Here is a 20,525-nt window from a genome sequence, read left to right as displayed (position 1 = left end):
TGTATTCATGCTTTTCAGACATAACCCATAACCTGATTCTCTTACATACAAGCACTTTTGGTGAAGATTTACAAAGGGAATGAATAAATTCTAGCACAGAAAGATTACCAGCTGAAGGCAAAAAGTGATTGATCACACAAAAAGCTGTAAACATAGGAAACACTATACAGTTTAACCCTTATAACAGAGGTTTTTTCTTTTTTGTGTTTTCATGTTTTTTCCCTATCTTTTTTGAACAATAACTTTTTAATTTTTCTGTTCACATAGCTGTATGAGGGCTTATTATTGGCGGGACAGGTTATACTTTCTAATGACACCATTTAATATGGCATGCAATGTATTGGGAAGAGGTAAAAAAAATTAAAATGGGGTGGAATTGGAAAAAAATGCACCCCCGTTTTACGGGTTTCATTCCCATAGCGTTCCACTCGTGGCAAAACTGACCTGTGACCTTCATTCTCTGGGTCAGTACGATTACAGTGATACCACACATGTATAGGTTTTTATAACTAAATAGTGTAAATATTTTTTTTTTCACATCACCATATTCTGACCCCCCATAACTTTTTTATAGTTATATCTACTGAGCTGTGTGGGATGACCTGTAGTTTTTATTGATATAATTTTGGAGTGTGTATGACTTTTTGATCACATTTTATTAATTTTTTTGGGTAAGAGAAGCAATGAAATATTTTTTTTCTGTTAAGCCATTCACCGTATTGGAAAAATATTTTTATATTTTAATAGTACGGGCATTTTAGGTCACGGTGATGCCCATGATGTTTATATTTTTAGTTTTTTATGTATTTATTTAAAGTATATATTTAAATTTTTTTATGATTTTGAAGCTCATATTTAAGCCTACAAAATCCTTTTTTTTTTTTTTATTCTGAACAATCATGGTTTTTTTAGATCCAGTATTTGCACAGAATTGCTCATTTCTTATGTTGGCCTCAATTGCAGCCTCAATGCTCTGAGTCTCTTCAGAGAGACCCAGCGCATTGAATCAATTACCTCATTGGTAATCCTCATTGGCCGCAGAGGATGCTTGTAAGAAGCCCGGAAGCACAAGTTCACTTGATCACGGCATCTAAAGGCTTTAATGACAGTGATCGGCATTATTGCCAGTCACGAGCAGCGCCATGCTTGCACTTCGCATGTATGGCACCGGTAGTGAAGGGGTTAATGAAACTAGCTTTGCAAAAATTATTTTGTCAAATAATACATCCTGAGCATTATTTGGTATTTAGTTACAATCCACCCTAAAGTACATCTAAAGTGAAGCTGAACCTTTTATAACCTGCTGCTTGTGACACCCCTTGTGTTTTTTTTTATTCCCTCTCAGATCATTCACATGACACGTGGGCAAAAGGATCTGGGAGGTGGGAATGAAATACTGGTCATTAGGCTTGAGCAAATAGAGCTTCTGATTAAAATGTATTAGCTCCGTGTAGCAAAACTTTGTCTTGGCCTAAGTTGCGCAAGATTCGATGAATGACCTCTGTGATCTGTGGATTTAAAAACATTTTAAAATAGGAATCCGAAGTCGGCTTTGGTACAGAGTTACTTGCCACTACCAAAGCTGTCTTCGGATTCCTATTTTAAAATATTTTTAAATACACAGATAGGAATACCGAAGTCATTCATGTGAAGTCTCCCGCAACTTTGGCTGAGAAAAAGATTTGCTACACGGAGCCCATATATTTTAATGCTGTATGGAAAAAGCATTTGAAACGAAGATTTTTAACAAATCGACTTCGGATCTATGATCCAAAGCTCGATTCTCTCAAGCATACTGGTCATGTATAAATATGCGGCACACAGGATAGTCTTTGTAATTAGAGATGTACCACACAAGCCACTTCTAGACCACAGAAATTCCAAGCCGCTGAGGAACGTCCGCACAGACCAAAACGTTTGGTTTGTAATATGGAAAGTGGTCATTTATTACATATTTTTCTGTAAACTGGATCATGAACCTTTGAATGTGAAAATCACAAAATAAATCATCTCTAATTGCAAAGACTATTCTGTGCGCCACATATCTATACTATTGACCATTGGGTCTTTGCTGGCACCAGAAACTATTAGTGCGCAGTACCCCACTATTTATCACAGTACTGGTCATGTATGACCACTGGAACTAGGCACATTGAGTGGACAATCTCAAAGCAGATGAAAAGAACAGAAGGGGGTGCCATAGACAAAGGAGTATTTTTGAATTATTCCATTTTTAATTATTCAAAATTTAGTCTTTGCCTCATCCAATAGAGAATATGAATATTTAAACTGTAATCATGAGACAAACTCTTAACAAAATCATAATGAAATGTAAAATGTAAACATACCCAAGAATAAGGCTGAGTCTACTGTACTCTGTGACTTTTTATAGCACAACAGATTAATTTTAACTATTGAACTACAGCTACAGTCCAAATGAATGCATTCAGTAGTTGAATGCAAATGTGTGGACTGCAGCCATCATTCAATAGTTAAAATCAATCAGTAAGCACTACAAAAAGTCAAGTGTAGCCCTGGCCTCAAAGAATATGTTGCTATAAAGACTGATATAGTGTGTAGTGACAGGCACCATATTTTACAGACTATAAGATGCACCCAAAAATGTGGCCAAAATTTCAGTGCCTTATTGTGCAAAGCAGGGGTGGACTGGTGTGTGGTAATGACAATATACCCATATACCCTACATTGAAGGCATATGACATTATATTCAGATTAGGTATACACTGCTGGGGAGAGCATTTAAACTTCCATGACAGTGATGCCGGTTGCCCTGGACAGACCCTCCTGTCCTCAGCCTCCCACGCGCAATGCTTCATAGAGGAGTCCAGCGAGATGGCCTAGTGTGTTCAGTTAGTCTGATTAGTTGAAGACACAGAGTGGCCAGGTGTTGGAGAGTGTGAAGGCTTTCCTCGGCTGTCAGCTGGAGAAGGGATTGGTGGGCAGGATACTAGTGGGCGGATGATGGAGAGCATGCAGGTTCTCCTCAGCTGTCCCACCCGGATGTTCCTGTGAGTTAGGTACAAGCTGTGTGTAAAAATGAGGGGCATGTTCCTCAACAGATACATGGTGTAATATACTGTATTAAAGTGCATTATAAACATATTACATAATATTTTATTCTTTATAATAACTAGAAAATTATCTGCACATTGATTACTCTTTTTGTTTTACAGTTGCCAGGAATGATCACATGGTACCTAAATGAATGTGATCGCTGTAAAGCAGAACATGTTTTATATGAAGAGAACAAAGTATGCTTGTTTAAATCATAATATAATTAATAAATAATTATATTTTTTATAATGTTAAATTAATTAGGTGTTCTAAGGACATTATATCGCATATGATTATTATTTTATCCTACCTTCCCTGGGGGAATCCAAACCTCATATAAACCATTAGGGTCCAGCTATAACGACTTGCATATCAGCATTTCAGCAGATATACAAAAACTACTGTAATTAAATATCCAATTTTTGCACAAATTAATTTGAACATGAAAACTTGAGGAGTAATGAATAATGATAAATGTATCTCAGGATAAATACAATGCATACCCGTACACTGTATGATTAGTGATACAACTGTATGTGAACTAGTGGCAAAAAATCTAATTTTGCAATTCCAGGATGGAGCGTTCCTAGTGAGGGGCAACAGTCACAGAACATTTAATGAACCCTATGTTTTGTCAGTCTATTATCAAAAAAAAGTTTATCACATCAAGATACGTTACCTGGAAGAAACTCAGCAATATGCTCTGGGAACAGGACGCAGAGGAAACTACGTAAGCAAAAAATCTCAGTGGTCTCAACTTAGGTTTCATCATTCTTTGCACCCAGAGGCAAAAACTGTAATAGGGTCCAGTTCCATCTATAAGGTGTAGCTATGGCCCTGATTATTATATGATAGGTGATGAATATTCAATACATCCTATATTTTTCAATATGCAGAATGTAAAATATACAGTGGTGCTTGAAAGTTTGCAAGCCCTTCAGTATTTTCTATATTTCTGCATAAATCTGACCTAAAACTGCATCAGTTTTTCAAATAAGTCCTAAAAGTTCATAAAGATAACCAAATCAAACAAATGAGTCTAAAATCTTAGGCTTGGTCATTTATTTATTTAGGAAAATGATACAATATTAAATATCTGTGAGTGAGTAAAGTATGTGAACCTTTAGGATTAGCAGATAATTTGACTGTGAAATTATAGTCAGGTGTTTTCAATGAGATGCCAATGAGGTGTGAGTGGGTGACATGTTTAGTTAAAGAACAAGGATCTATGAAAGCCTGATCTTCACAAGACATTCATGGAAGTGTTTCATGGCATGAATAAAGAAGATTCCTAAGGACCTCAGAAGAAGAGTTATTGATACTCATCAGTCTTAAATAGATTACAAAATCAATTCTAAAAAGAGTTTGGACTCCACCAATCCACAGTCAGATAGATTGTGTACAAGATCAAACTATGAACAAGGCTTATAATAATCCACAAGGTCACAAAGAAACCTAGGGTAATCTTTAAGAAACTATAGGTCTTTCTCATATGAGTTAATGTTCACGAGTCCGCCATCAGAAGGACACTTAACAACAATAGTGTGCATGGGAGGATTGCAAGGAGAAAGTCACTGCTCTTCAAAGAGAACATTGGTGCCTGTCTGCAGTTAGCTAAACATTGCCTGACCAAGCTAGAAGGCTATTGGAACAATGTGAATGGAAGAGATCAAATAGATATTTTTGGTTTAAATGAGAAGAGATGTTTAGAGAAAGGAAAACACTGCATTCCAGCATAAAAACCATATCCCAACTATGAAACACTGTGGTGATAGTACCATGATTTGGGCCTGTTTTCCTGCATCTTGGACATGACAGCTTGCCATCCCTTGATGGAACAATGAATTCTAAATTATACCAGCATTCTATACGAAAATGTCAGGACATCTGTCTGTGAGCTGTATCTCAAGAGAACGTGGGTCATGCAGCAAGACAGCGACCCTATGCACACAAGAATGGTTAAAAAAGAATAAAGTTAAAGTTTTTAAATGGCAAAATCTTGACCTTAATCCAACATAAATGTTCAAGCAGTTCTTGGGAGGAAACCCGCCAACATAACAGGGTTGAAGCTGTTTTGTACAAAGAAATGGGCTTTAATTCCTCCAACCTGATTGCAGGACTAATGAACAATTACTATAAATATTTGGCTGCAATTATTGCTGCACAAAAAGGGTCACACCAGATACTGAAAGCAAAGGTTCACATATTTTTGACACTCACAGACATGTGATATTGGATAATTTTTTTCTAAATAAATGAGCAAGTATAATATTTGTTTGATTTGGTTATTTTTATCTACTTTTAGGACTGGTGTGAAAACGTGATGCAGTTTTAGATGAAATATATGCAGAAATAGAATTTTTTTTAAGAGTTCAAAAACGTTAAAGCACCACTGGAAATTATACAGAATTTCACGGTTTTTAACTCTTTATAAAATAATATTTGGGAAGATTTATCAAACTGGTGTAAGGGAAAACTGGTTTAGTTCCCCATAGCAATCAGTCTGCTTCACCTTTTTTTCAAAGGAGCTCTGAAAATTAAAGGTGGTGGTTGCTATGGGCATTTAAGATAGTTGTCATTTACAATAGTTTTAATTAATCTACTCAATTGTTCTAATCTATAGTACATTAGTTTTTATTATTTATTAAGCCGATATCCACTCAAAATTAAAATTGTACCTTGTAAATTTTAACAAAGAACACGCCGTCATCATAATTCATAAAATGAAAAAATATCTAAAAAGAGAAATCTGATGGGATTATTTAAAGGAACAGTCTACTAAATTTCACTGAACAATATACTTTTCTGTTTCAGAAATTTAGCTCTGTGGAGGAGATTATTGAATTCCATAGAAGTTTGCCTCTACTACTTGTCAATGGAAAAGCCAATCAATTTCAAGGACTCCAGTGTTTTCTGACCCATCCACCTATCATGACCGGTAGAAGGTCACCACAGCCTCTTTGATGGGATTTAACAATTTGTGTTTTATATACATTTTGACTAATTTTAGAGAAGAGCTTATAAGAGTTGAGAGGAATTGTATACTAGTGGAGCCAAAACTATATTTTATAATTTTTTCTTTAGTTTGTCAGAAGAAGGAGTTTCATTCCCAGATGAATCATGACAGCCAAAAGTGCTGATAAAAAGAGTTAAAGTCCCTTAAAGGGGTTGTCCAATGCATAAAATATTTATTCTGCAAATGGCTCAGAATAGGTTGAAGAAAATAGTAGAAGCAATACTCTTCTCTGATCCTCTGACAATCCCACTACTATGCCTCCTGGTCTCCCGCCAGTCTCTGCCTTCCTTTAATCCATGCATTATACACTGGCCCCCAAGCTCAGTAGTAGTCATAGCAGTGTATCAGCTTTGTCTGGAGTGTTTCTTTAAAACTTTTTGAACACTATAGGAAAGTTGAATTAACCAATTAACTCTTTAAATTGGTTATCTGGCTTAGGAATTGACCAACCCAACCCTCTGAACTTGTGCCAAAATTAAAAAATATTAAACCTCACCTTCTTCAGTCCTGCTGATCTTGCTCCATTGCCCCTTTTCCAAGTGACTTCCAGTCGCCACCTGACCGGAAGTCGCTTTGTTGTGCAACCACTGCATCTAATCACTGGTACCAGCAGTAACACGTGCCAGAATGGCTCTAGAATGTCACTTGCAGTAATGTGATGATCTAGCACATGGGAATGCTGCGGCCAGTTATTGGTTACAGTACCAAGCCACTTCTGGTTATGCTGAGCATAAGGCTGCAGCGAGTAAAAGGTGGGACTGCTGATGGGCAAGGGTTTCTTTTTATTTGGGAAGAGGTTTTAGAGGATTGGGTTGGTTGGTTTATAAGCCAGATCTTTAAAGAGGGCGTGAGGGCGTTTTACCACTCCTGACATGTCTGTTTTAACAGCGTCATGTATTCCCATGTAATAATTATGGAGCATCTATTCTTATGGCTCTATGTTGTACCATTCCTGTATTATTTCTACATGGAGAATGCATGAAGCTACAGTGGCGAAAGGTCCTCTTTAAGGAATGAATCATTTTGAAGCAAATGGACTGGACTTAATTTTTGTTTTTCATCTTGGTATATTGTTCATTTCAATGTCATTTATTTTTACCAATTTAGGGGGTATGTATATATTAGCATTTGTTATTCATTTAGTTTTAGAGATACAAGCAAAATATCAAAAATTGCTCTTTTTTTTGTACCTTGTTCATGATGGATCTAAATAAAATGTACAGTCATGGCCAAAAGTTTTGAGAATTACATAAATATTGGAAATTGGAAAAGTTGCTGCTTAAGTTTTTATAATAGCAATTTGCATATACTCCAGAATGTTATGAAGAGTGATCAGATGAATTGCATAGTCCTTCTTTGCCATGAAAATTAACTTAATCCCCAAAAAAACTTTCCACTGCATTTTATTGCTGTCATTAAAGGACCTGCTGAGATCATTTCAGTAATTGTCTTGTTAACTCAGGTGAGAATGTTGACGAGCACAAGGCTGGAGATCATTATGTCAGGCTGATTGGGTTAAAATGGCAGACTTGACCTGTTAAAAGGAGGGTGATGCTTGAAATCATTGTTCTTCCATTGTTAACCATGGTGACCTGCAAAGAAACGCGTGCAGCCATCATTGCGTTGCATAAAAATGGCTTCACAGGCAAGGATATTGTGGCTACCAAGATTGCACCTCAATCAACAATTTATAGGATCATCAAGAACTTCAAGGAAAGAGGTTCAATTCTTGTTAAAAAGGCTTCAGGGCGTCCAAGAAAGTCCAGCAAGCACCAGGATCGTCTCCTAAAGAGGATTCAGCTGCGGGATCGGAGTGCCACCAGTGCAGAGCTTGCTCAGGAATGGCAGCAGGCAGGTGTGAGCGCATCTGCACGCACAGTGAGGCGAAAACTTTTGGAAAATGGCCTGGTGTCAAGAAGGGCAGCAAAGAAGCCACTTCTCAAAAAAAAAACATCAGGGACAGATTGATCTTCTGCAGAAAATATGGTGAATGGACTGCTGAGGACTGGGGCAAAGTCATATTCTCAGATGAAGCCTCTTTCCGATTGTTTGGGGCATCAGGAAAAAGGCTTGTCCGGAGAAGAAAAGGTGAGCGCTACCATCAGTCCTGTGTCATGCCAACAGTAAAGCATCCGGAGACCATTCATGTGTGGGGTTGCTTCTCATCCAAGGGAGTGAGCTCACTCACAATTTTGCCCAAAAACACAGCCATGAATAAAGAATGGTACCAAAACACCCTCCAACAGCAACTTCTTCCAACAATCCAACAACAGTTTGGTGAAGAACAATGCATTTTCCAGCACAATGGAGCACCGTGCCATAAGGCAAAAGTGATAACTAAGTGGCTCGGGGACCAAAACATTGACATTTTGGGTCCATGGCCTGGAAACTCCCCAGATCTTAATCCCATTGAGAACTTGTGGTCAATCCTCAAGAGGCGGGTGGACAAACAAAAACCCACTAATTCTGACAGACTCCAAGAAGTGATTATGAAAGAATGGGTTGCTATCAGTCAGGAATTGGTCCAGAAGTTGATTGAGAGCATGCCCAGTCGAATTGCAGAGGTCCTGAAAAAGAAGGGCCAACACTGCAAATACTGACACTTTTGCATAAATGTCATGTAATTGTCGATAAAAGCCTTTGAAACGTATGAAGTGCGTGTAATTATATTTCACTACATCACAGAAACAATGGAAACAAAGATCTAAAAGCAGTTTAGCAGCAAACTTTGTGAAAACTAATATTTGTGTCATTCTCAAAACTTTTGGCCACAACTGTATATAGTTAAAGGGGTTATACAAATTCAAGAAAACCCCCCACATATGCCGGGCCCCTCACCGGTAATATACTCACACAACTCCCAGAACCACTCCTGGTCTCCACACCGCCGCTGCTGCCTCTCCCTGATGAAAACATCCGGTATCGGATGGCAGGCGGGAATGAGCCTCCCTAGCATCGCGGTTAACGCTAGGGAGGCTCGTCCCCATCCCCACCTGCCATTGGCTGCTCCCCCCTGACACCGGATGTTTAAATCCTTGTGCAGGGAGAAGCGAGAAGTGCAGGAAATGTTTTTTTTACAGTAAAAATGTATTTATGAAGTCATTGCGCGAAGTCCCGCGAGACTTCGCGAAGCAATAACTTTGGCTCATAGGAGCCAATGCATTCTAATACTGTACAGAGCTCCTGCTCCGTACAGTATTAGAACAAAGTTTTATGTGAATCGACTTCATATGTTTCATCCGAAGTCGATTCGCTCACCTATAATTACTGAAAGTTCTCCAGGCTGGCAGCTCGGGTCGGTGTCCTTTCTGCTGCAGCTCTCTCCCTATCACAGTTCAGGGGGGCACACACCTTTTGCTGCAGCTCTCTCCCTATCACATCTCAGGGGCATGCCCTTTCTCGGGGACGCATCCTTTCTGCTACAGCACTCACCCTATCACAGCTTAGGGTCTGATTCCTTCCTGTTGCAGCATTTTTCTTGTAATTGTCACAACTTCCATCAGTGGCTAAGACTGGCGGAAGTTGAATAATGGAACTGAACATGTGTGACTACCTCAGCAATGTTACGGAGGTGGACAAACACATAAGGAAAGAGCAAACAGCCTTTGTTGATATTCTGTGCCATTTGCTATATTTTATAAGCCATGCCCCTTTTTAGGCACATCTTCTGTGCTGTCCACTGTCCACACAGACGCCCTATCCATAAGATAGTCGCTGATGGAGGGTCATGTGACCAGCCTCCTTCATTCACACTGCACTAAACTCTCAATGTGGCAAGTGCAGATGGCAAGTGTGTATTTAAAAAGAGAAGACATCACATGGAGGCGATTTGCCTGGTTACATGACTTTTTATGGACAAGACCTCTGTGAGGGTAGCATAAAAGATTTGGCAAACAAGAAAATGTCACAAAACAAAAGTTATATTAGTAAGTGTGATAAAGTCATCTTACAAATACATCGCTCAACAGTAACCAGAAAGTGGCCAACACCTTTGAACTAAAAAATTTATTACGGTAGGTATTTTAATTTTATTCTGTATAAAAAACAAATTAAAAAAAGGGAAAATATATGTGACATCAACTTAAATTATCTCCAGCTTTAAAACATAAGATTATTCAAACAACATAAATAACATTAGGCCTCCTTTTTACAAAAATTTTATGATTACAGTTTGAAATTACTAAATAAAAACTTGGCAACCAAAAAAAGTAGTAAAACAAAAACTGTATATTAATTTGCCTTGGTTGTAATTGTAATGACCTGCAGAATTAAGATATTTAAACAAAAAATGTTAAAAAATGGTGGTATTTTTTTAAAACCCGCAAAGAGGGTTAATAAAATGTAATCCGTTAGTTATTTGTACTCCAAAATGAGGGCACTAAAGATTACAACTCATCTTGGAAAAAAAAAACTAAGCAATTGAATCAATGGAAAAATAGAAATAGCTATGGCGTTATAGAATGTGACAATTAAAAAAATACTGCTAGAACAGAATGCAGCAGGAGGCCTATAGAACTGCACCCTGTGGCTTTTGGTTTCTTCTGTAAAAAAATAAATTGTAGGAAGACAGAAAAGCATAGCGGGTTCTACTTTTTTGTGAAGAAAAAAAATTAAAATCAGTATTACAATAAAAGTCAGTGGCAACAGGGTCCGACAGCTGTATCACAAAAATGTGATGTGAACCTAGCCTTAAAAGTGTTGTTTGCTTTTTGGTGGGGTTTTGGAAGCCCCCTCCCCTTCTAGCCAGAACTGCAAAGGGAAAAATAATTTACTGCTCCCCGTCCTGCTCTTTTGCCCCCTTGCGTTACATGACATGCTCCAAAAGGTGAATAAACCCTTTAACAGGATTGGTTACCTTTGGGGAACTTTTTAATCTCGTGCAGCATATTGCACCTGGGTCACAGCTTGGGGCACCTAATTAGTAAATAGAGTCCACCTGTATGTAATTTATTCCCAGTATAACTACAGCTGTTCTGTGAAGGCCTTAGAAGTTTGTTAGTGAACATTAGTGATCAAACAGCATCATGAAAACCAAGGAACACACCAGACAGGTCAGGGATAAAGTTGTGGAGAAGTGTAAAGCAGGGTTAGGTTATAAAAAATATCCCAAGCTCTGAACATCTCACATAACACTGTTCAATCCATCATCTGAAAATGGAAGAAATATGGCACAACTGCAAACCTGCCAAGACATGGCCGTCCAATGAAACTGACAGCCCAGGCAAGGAGAGCAGTAATTAGAGAAGCAGCCAAGAGGCCCACGGTTACTCTGAAGGAGCTGCAGAGATCCACAGCTCAAGTGGGATAATCTATCCACAGGACAACCATTAGTCTTGTACTCCACAAATATGGCATCTTTATGGAATAGTTATGAAAGAAAGCAAGACACAAGAAGTCCTGTTTGCAATTTTCCCACAAAACCATGTAGGGGACACAGAAAACATGTGGAAAAAGGTGCTCTGGTCAGATAAAACCAAAGTTTAACTTTTTGCACATGACCCTGAACACACCATCCCTAACGTGAAACATGGTAGTGGCCGCATCATGCTGTGGGGATGCATTTTTTCAGCAGGGACAGGGAAGCTGGTCAGAGTTGATGGGGAGATGCATGGAGCTAATTACAGGGCAATCCTGGAGGAAAACCTAGTAGAGGCAGCAATAGGCTTGAGACTGGGGAGGAGGTTCACCTTCCAGCAGGAAAACAACTCTAAACATTTAGCCAGAGCTACAATGGAATGGTTTAGATCAGGGATGCCCAACCTGCTGACTTCCAGCTGTTGCAAAGCTATAACTCCCAGCATGCCAGGACAGCGATCAGCCTACAGCAGGGTATGGTAGGAGTTGTAATTTTACAACAGCTAGAGGGCCGCAGGTTGGGCATCCCTGGTTTAAATTAAAGCATATTCATGTTTTAGAATGGCCCAGTCAAAGTCCTGACCTAAATCCCCTTGAGAATCTGTTGCAAGACTTGAAAATTGCTGTTCACAGAGGCTCTCCATCCAATCTGACCGAGCTTGAGCAATTTTACAAATAAGAATAGGCAAAAATTTTAGCCTCTCAATGTGCAAAGCTGGTAAAGACATACCGCAAAAGACTTAAAGATGTAATTGCAGCGAAAGGTGGTCCTAGAAAGTATTGACTCAGGGGTGCTGAATACAAATGCAGGCCATACTTTCCAGATTTTAGTTATCAAAGATTTTGTAAACCATGTATCATTTTCTTTTCATTTCACACATACTTTGTGTTGGTCTATCACATAGAATCCCCCCCCCCCCCACCCCAAAAAAAAAATAAAAAAAAAATTAAAATGGTGGGTGTAACATGAGAAAATGTGGAAAAATGTAAGGTGTATGAATATTTTTTAAGGCATTATACCTCCTCCCATTGCATGATGGTAAACATGGTCATGTTATGTGTATTACAGAACTGATGTGTTACTGATGTTTGGTGTTAGACTTGACCAATGCAGCTCAGTGGTTAGCACTGGTGTCTTGCAGTGCTTGAAGTACTGCGTTCAAATCTGACTAAGGGCAACATCTAGGTTTCCTCTTGGAACTCTGATTTCTTCCCACAAAGACATAATGATAGGGAATCAAGATTGTAAGCCCTATTGGGGACAGTACAAGAAGTCTTGAAGCCTCATTTATTGCAGATATCTTATGTTCCCTTTACAGGGAATGCCAATCTAGCAAATTGTCGGGAATGAAGCATTCCTTCCCGACAATGTGCTGATTGATAGTGGAGGAGACATTGTCTTGCATTGTTGGCTAGTGATCCTTTCAGGGTCAAAAAATAGATTAGAAGTTATACACAACTACAGTTCTGACACTTTACAACACTCTGCTTCTGTCAGACCTGTAGACTGACAGATTGTGATCATTATTTATGTCTTACCTTAACATAGCCATACACATTAGGCTACTTTCACACTAGCGTTTTGGCTTTCTTTTTCTGAGATCCATCATGGGCTCTCAGAAGCGGTCCAAATTGGATCAGTTTTGTCCTAATGCATTATGAATGGAAAAGGATCTGCTCAGAATGCATCAGTTTGCCTCCGATCAGTCACCATTCCACTCTGGAGGCCCGACGAAGCGGAGCCAAACGTTCCTGACACACAATGTAAGTCAATGGGGACGGATCTGTTTTCTTTGACACAATAGAAAACTGATCCGTCCCCCATTGACTTTCAGTGGTGTTCATGACAGATCCGTCATGGCTATAGAAGACATAATACAACCGGATCCGTTCAGGGCGGATGCATGTGGTTGTATTATTGTAATGGAAGCGTTTTTACAGATCCATGACAGATCTGCAAAAAAACGCTAATGTGAAAGTAGCCTTAGATAGAAGTTGGTTGCAGGTTGAACAGAGAATTATCTGGTGAACGTTTAGCTGACACAGCTATTCACATTTTAGTCCATATTGGCTGTTATAGTTTTTCAAACTGGTCAAACATGTTCAATGAAATCGGGCAAAGGATGAAAGATCTTTCCCAGAACATTTTTTTGTAGACAAATCATTTAAAAAAATTTTTTAACAAAAGATCTTTCGTCTACATATAAGAAGAAAATGTGACACCTGGCCAACTTTTCAGATAATGATGGTCTGTCCCCTAGTCCACTAACAATATTGTCAATAAATGTTACCTGGCAAATGTTCATTTTGGTTGAAATCGTCTACTTTGATCAACTTTAGAGTAAGACAGAGTTTACACTTCAGTTATTTGGTCTGTTATTTCCATCAGATGAGAGCCAAAATCTGTAGTGAAGCCTTCTCACAGACAAGGTGTATCATAAAGATTCCCTCCTGTTCTGTGTTTTAGAACTGCACCTGGTTTGGGCTCACAAAAATGGACCAAATAACTTAAGTAACCTAACTAATGGCGATGGCCACTAGTGTCGAGTAAATTTAAGCATCCAAAGTGGAATTCGATCCGAAATGTAGGAAAGATTCCATTTGTAACGAATCACAATTTCCCTATGCTTCATTGTAACACATCTTTTTTTTTTTTTTTTCCAAAATGGTGGCTACACGAGTTACAAAGTGAAAGTAAGAAGCCCGGGAACACAAGATCACCCATATTGCTCTGCAGCTAGCCAGCCAATCTGCAGATAGCCATCCCCTGCCATGTCACTGTGAGCTGAGCATAAGGAAAAACATGGCAAGCGCTAGGGACAGTGTTTCAGAAAGCTTTTAACTATAGAATATTGGATAAGGAAAGTTCAGGGAGAGTGTACGGAGAGTTTTTAGACACTAGGGAGAGCATAGTGAGACTGCAGGGACAGAGCAGGCTGAGTATAATCACTCTGTGCATCTTGTTCACCTTGGTTTAGGCTGACTCTCCTGGCTATCTTAGAGATTAAGTTGCTATGGGCAAAAATGTTCAGATTAAAGGGCCAGGTGAGATGACTATGCAGGAACCTAGCCCTGCCAATCAAGTAGAGGGAGCAAGGGTGCACACAATGGCTTGGACCTGCCTTTAAAACACTTAACTGCTAATTTGCATATGGATCACAAGTAGAGATGGCCTTGCTGTTCGCCCGGCATTCGTTTCGTGGCAAACTTTGCTCATTTGCGATTTGCCGAACATATAGCGATATTCGCACATGCCATATTTTTCTGCATAGCGCCGCACTTTGACCCATGACACATCCATCAGGTGGGACAGGACAGCCAATTGAAACGTTTTAGCACATGGACACACCCCCAACCGTATAACAGAACCTGATCTGGCAGCTATTTTACATTATGTGCTTTGCCAGTGTAGGGAGAGGTTGCAATACCGCAGCTAGAGGGACAAATGCTATTGGAGTAACTAATAGCAATGGGTGTGATATACCTGTTGCCCCCCAAAAAACTGCTTTAGGACTGCGATATACCTTCTTCCACAAAATCCTGTTTCCACCAAATACTGATTTAGGGGTGCTATATACCAGTTTCCGCTAAGTACTGATTGAAGGGTGCTATATACGTGTTTCCGCCAAATACTGATTAAGGGGTGCCATATACCTGTTTCCACTAAATACTGATAGAGGGCTGAGATACAACTGTTTCCGCCAAATACTGATTGAGGGGTGCTATATCCCTGTTTCCACTAAATACTGATTGAGGGGTGCCATATACATTCTTCCACAAAATACTGATTGAGGGGTGCTATTGCTATATACCTTCTTCCACCAAATACTGATTGAGGGCTGCGATACACCTGCTTCCATAAAATACTGATTGAGGGGTGCCATATACCTGTTTCCGCCAAATACTGATTGAGGGGTGCTATATACCAGTTTCCGCTAAATACTGATTGAGGGGTGCTATATACCTGTTCCACCAAATACTGATTGGGGGGGTGCCATATACCTTCTTCCACAAAATACTGATTGAGGGGTGCTATTGCTATATACCTTCTTCCACCAAATACTAATTGAGGGCTGCGATACACCTGCTTCCACAAAATACTGATTGAGGGGTGCCATATACCTTTTTCCGGCAAATACTGATTGAGTGGTGTGTTTGAACTATTAGGGATAAAAAGAGTACATAGTATAAGGCCTATACAGATGTATGGACATGAACATTAAAGAGGACCTTTCACCCAAAAAATCATTGTTCAATTATTACACTATCTTATAGTGCTGCTGCCAGTGATGCCTTTTCTTTTTTCAAATGGACCACCCGTTCGCCCGCTGCGCTCCCCGTTAGTTTCGGAGCCTCATATGCAAATGAGGCATCTAGCTTATAGTAGGCGTCGATCTCTTAGATCTGCTGGGCGGTCTTTACTTCTCCCTGGCTGCGAGCGCATCCAATCTCAGCATTCGGCTCTTAGCCAGGGAGAAGTTCTCGCGAGAACTTGAGCTTGCAGAGTTCCGGAGCCGGCACCATCTTGGAGTCCCCAGCGCAGAAAACGACGGCAGCGACAGCAGCAGCAGTATTGGCATCCTGCAGGTAAGTGTCAAAATTACCCCTAGACCAACGAGCATGATGTCTCTAATGTGATATTCCCCTGCGGCAACGAGCATGCAGGGGGGTAGTAGTACCTACCCCCTCAGTGCCCCCTCCCCTAGGCAACGAGCATGACTGGGGGTAGTAGTACCTACCCCCTCAGTGCCCCCCTTCCCTAGGCAACGAGCATGACTGGGGGTAGTAGTACCTACCCCCTCAGTGCCCCCCTCCCCTGAGGCAATGAGCATGCAGGGGGGTAGTAGTACCTACCCCCTCAGTGCCCCCCTCCCCTTAGGCAACGAGCATGACTGGGGGTAGTAGTACCTACCCCCTCAGTGCCGCCCTCCCCTAGGCAACGAGCATGACCTGGGGTAGTAGTACCTATTCCCTCAGTTTCCCCCTCCCCCTAGGCAATGAGCATGACTGGGGGAAGTAGTACCTACCCCCTCAGTGCCCCATCCCCTAGGCAACAAGCATGACTGGGGGTAGTAGTACCTACCCCTTCAGTGCCCCCCTCCCCTAGGCAACAAGCATGACTGGGGGTAGTAGTACCTATCCCCTCAGTGCCCCCTTTCCCTAAGGCAACAAGCATGCAGGGGTAGTAGTACCTACCCCCTAAGTGCCCCCCTTCCCTAAGACAACAAGCATGACTGGGGGTAGTAGTACCTACCCCCTCAGTGCCCCACTCCCCTGAGGCAATGAGCATGCAGGGGGGTAGTAGTACCTACCCCCTCAGTGCCCCCTCCCCTAGGCAACAAGCATGACTGGGGGTAGTAGTACCTACCCCCTCAGTGCCCCCTCCCCTGAGACAATGAGCATGCAGGGGGTAGTAGTACCTACCCCCTCAGTGCCCCCCTCTCCCTAAGCCAACGAGCATGACTGGGGGTAGTAGTACCTACCCCCTCTGTGCAGTGGCGTCTCTAGCTTTCAAATTTTGGGGGGGCACACTGGGGGCCAGGACAAAAGTAGGGGGGGCAGCTATAACAACGATACATTTACACAATACCTAAAACCGCAACAGGGAAGAAAAGTCCAGCTGTCTGTGGATGACACTTTTATAGAGAGGGGGATCTGTGGATGACACTGCTATGGGGGGGATCTGTGGATGCCACATACCGTGTAATGTATAGCATCTTATGCTATATGTGTCATCCACAGATCCACCCCATGACAGTGTCATCCCAATTTCCCCCTCCCTATAACAGTGTCATCCACAGATGCCCCTCCCTATAACAGTGTCATCCACAGATGCCCCTCCCTATAACAGTGTCATCCACAGATCCCCCTCCCCGCCACTCACAGGAGTGTACATTTGACATTTCTAAACCGTAATCCATATCCTGCAGTAACTTTAACTTTAAATCAGGATTAAGCGGCCGCTCATCTCTACTAGTACCTTAACCTTACACCACTCGGCTAGCTTCGGTAACAGGGCCAGGCTACAGTCTACAGGTCCTGCCTGTTAGTTGTTATCGAGCGAGTGCTGATTTCTGCAGGTCAGAGGATACGGATTACAGTTTAGAAGAAATGTACACTCCTGTGAGCGGTCCAGTGGCGGATCAGAGCCTGGTCTCGGGAGGGGCACTTCCAGATTATTTTCTGTCCGCCGCCACAGAACAAGGGTGCTTATAGAACAGACTACACAGTGTAGAGGCATACTATATATTGTGGGGCACAGTGTAGCGGTATACTGTATATTGTGGGGCACAGTGTAGGCTATATGTGTATAACAAACATATTTCACATGAACACTTACAGTTACTTGGCTTGGCCCTTGGGGGTCTCGGTCGCCACTTCCACACTTTGGCCGGGGGCTCGGCGGAGCTGATGTTGTGTTTTATCCTAATGAGAAAGATTTCATAATAAGGATTTGGAGAAGAGGCAGAGGAATAGCAGAGCAGGGAGAGGCTGGTGCTGCTACTAGGGGGTCATACCATGTGGGAGTAATAAAGCCCACCATAATGCCCCCCAGTAGTAATAATTCTCCTTATAATGTGACAATGCAAAAAATACCCCCTTATGCCCCCAGTTGAGCTAATGTCCCCCATAATGTGCCAGTATAAAATACCCCTATATAGTGCCCCCAGTAAATGCCCCATAGTGCTCCTCTCCCCTTCCTCCTAGTGCCCCCATAATGTACCAGTATAAAATGCCCCAGTAGATGCCCTCAATGTCCCCCATAATTTTGCAAGTATAAATTACCTCTTCTTAGTGCCCCCGTAGATGACTCCACGTGCCAGTAATAAGCCCTCCATTACGTGCCAGTAATAAGACCCCAATTACGTGCCAGTAATAAGACCCCCATTACGTGCCAGTAATAAGACCCCCATCATGTGCCAGTAATAAGCCCCCCATCATGTGCCAGTATTAGGTCCCCCCATCATGTGCCAGTATTAGGCCCCCCCCCATCATGTGCCAGTATTAAGCCCCCCCATCATGTGCCAGTATTAAGGCCCCCCCATCATGTGCCAGTATTAAGTCCCCCCCCATCATGTGCCAGTATTAAGTCCCCCCATCATGTGCCATTATTAAGTAAGTACCCCCCCACCATGTGCCAATTATTAAGTAATCCCCCCCCCCCCCAATGTGCCATTATTAAGTAAGTCCCCCCAATGTGCCATTATTAAGTAAGCCCCCCCATCATGTGCCATTATTAAGTAAGTCCCCCCCCAATGTGCCATTATTAAGTAAGCCCCCCATCATGTGCCATTATTAAGTAAGTCCCCCCCATCATGTGCCATTATTAAGTAAGTCCCCCGTCCCCCCCCAAGTATCACTATTGTAAAAAAAAACAAAAAAGAAAAAAAGAAAAACACACATACTTACCTCAGTGTCAGCGATGCGATGCAGGCCTCTTCTGGCCTGTGTCCCACGCTGTATGGCTCAGGCGGCGCGATGACGTCATCGCGCCGCCTGCGCCGGCCTCTGATAGGCTGCTGGCCTAGTGCCTGCAGCCTATCAGAGCAAGGGGAAGGGACAAGCCTCTCCCTCCCCTGCACCGCCGCTTAGTGATGGGAAGTTCGGATCTTTTAGGTGAATCGGTTCATTTGAATCAGCTCATTCAAATGAACCAATTCATGAATCGGATCTTCGGTTCACTTGGTGAGTCAGACTGCTGAGCTGACTCGCAAGTGAACCGAAGACTCTAGGTGCCGGTGCGCATGCGTAGATCCTTGATACATTCGATTCACTCACTACTTGCTGTGCTGCTGACTCAGTGCAGTCGGCTCGTCTTCTTCAGCTCTCTCTGAACTCTGATTACTAGTATTGAGTGAGTCAGGAAGAGTGATTTATTATAGTAAAGGGAAGCTGAGGCTGACGCCGGACAGGAGGAGTCAGGAGTCAGAAGCTGTCACTGTGGTGTGCAATGTGAATTGTTGTCTGCTGTGCATTGTTACCCACAGTGACAACAGTCTGACACTGACAGTACAATCCATAAAGGTGATGTGAACCCACCCTTAGGCCCCTTTCACACTTGCGTTGTCCGGATCCGGCATAGAGTTCCGTCGTCGGGGCTCTATGCCGGAAGAATCCTGATCAGTTTTATCCTAATGCATTCTGAATGGAGAGAAATCCGTTCAGGATGCATCAGGATGTCTTCAGTTCCGGACCGGAACGTTTTTTGGCCGGAGAAAATACCGCAGCATGCTGTACTTTTTGCTCCGGCCAAAAATCCTGAAGACTTGCCGCAAGGCCGGATCCGGAATTAATGCCCATTGAAAGGCATTGATCCGGATCCGGCCTTAAGCTAAACGTCGTTTCGGCGCATTGCCGGATACGACGTTTAGCTTTTTCTCAATGGTTACCATGGCTGCCGGGACGTTAAAGTCCTGGCAGCCATGGTAAAGTGTAGCGGGGAGCGGGGGACCAGCATACTTACCGTCCGTGCGGCTCCCGGGGCGCTCCAGAGTGACGTCAGGGCGCCCCAGGCGCATGGATGACGTGATCGCATGTACACGTCATCCATGCGCCTGGGGTGCTCTGACGTCACTCTGGAGCGCCCCGGGAGCCGCACGGACTGTACGTATACCGCTCCCCCGCTCCTATTATGGCATTAATAGCGTCCTGGCTGCCATAGTAACACTGAAAGCATTTTGAAGATGGATCCGTCTTCAAATGCTTTCAGTACACTTGCGTTTTTCCGGATACGTGTGTACCTCCGGCAAGTGGAGTACACGCCGGATCCGGACAACGCAAGTGTGAAAGGGCCCTTAGTTATATAGCTACTGAATGAGATGCCTTTAACATATATATCTCCTGAGAAGAAAATTTGATTCTAAAGGGTTAATTTAATTCAACCTGTAATCTAAACTCTTGTGTCATCTGTCACTTCTCCTATCTGCTGCAACAAAAGCAGCCTCAGCCTCAGTGTAATGTAACCTGCTCTACAGCCTGACTCACGGCTCTTTTAACTCAATGAATCGAATGAGTCACAAACTAAGTCGGATCTTTAGATTCTTTTAACTTGTGACTCATTCGATTCATTTCTATTCTG

At 42.0% G+C, this 20,525-nt stretch overlaps 1 protein-coding gene across 1 annotated transcript in view; it reads left to right on the top strand.

The window, feature by feature from the left end:
- Positions 1 to 6,413, top strand: part of LOC122924602 (cytokine-dependent hematopoietic cell linker-like) — a 143,688-nt gene extending 137,275 nt beyond the window's left edge. The window contains exons 13-15 of the mRNA XM_044275864.1: positions 3,195 to 3,272; positions 3,650 to 3,805; positions 5,890 to 6,413. Coding sequence (XP_044131799.1) covers positions 3,195 to 3,272; positions 3,650 to 3,805; positions 5,890 to 6,039 — 384 coding nt within the window. The 3' untranslated portion in view covers positions 6,040 to 6,413. The remainder of the gene's footprint in view (positions 1 to 3,194; positions 3,273 to 3,649; positions 3,806 to 5,889) is intronic.
- Positions 6,414 to 20,525: the final 14,112 nt, after the last annotated feature.

The sequence above is a fragment of the Bufo gargarizans genome, chromosome 1 (assembly GCF_014858855.1).
Source record: "Bufo gargarizans isolate SCDJY-AF-19 chromosome 1, ASM1485885v1, whole genome shotgun sequence".
NCBI classification, from domain to species: Eukaryota; Metazoa; Chordata; class Amphibia; order Anura; family Bufonidae; genus Bufo; species Bufo gargarizans.
The sequence above is the reverse complement of the archived record's forward strand: the minus strand, read 5'-3'. Positions and strand labels throughout refer to the sequence as shown.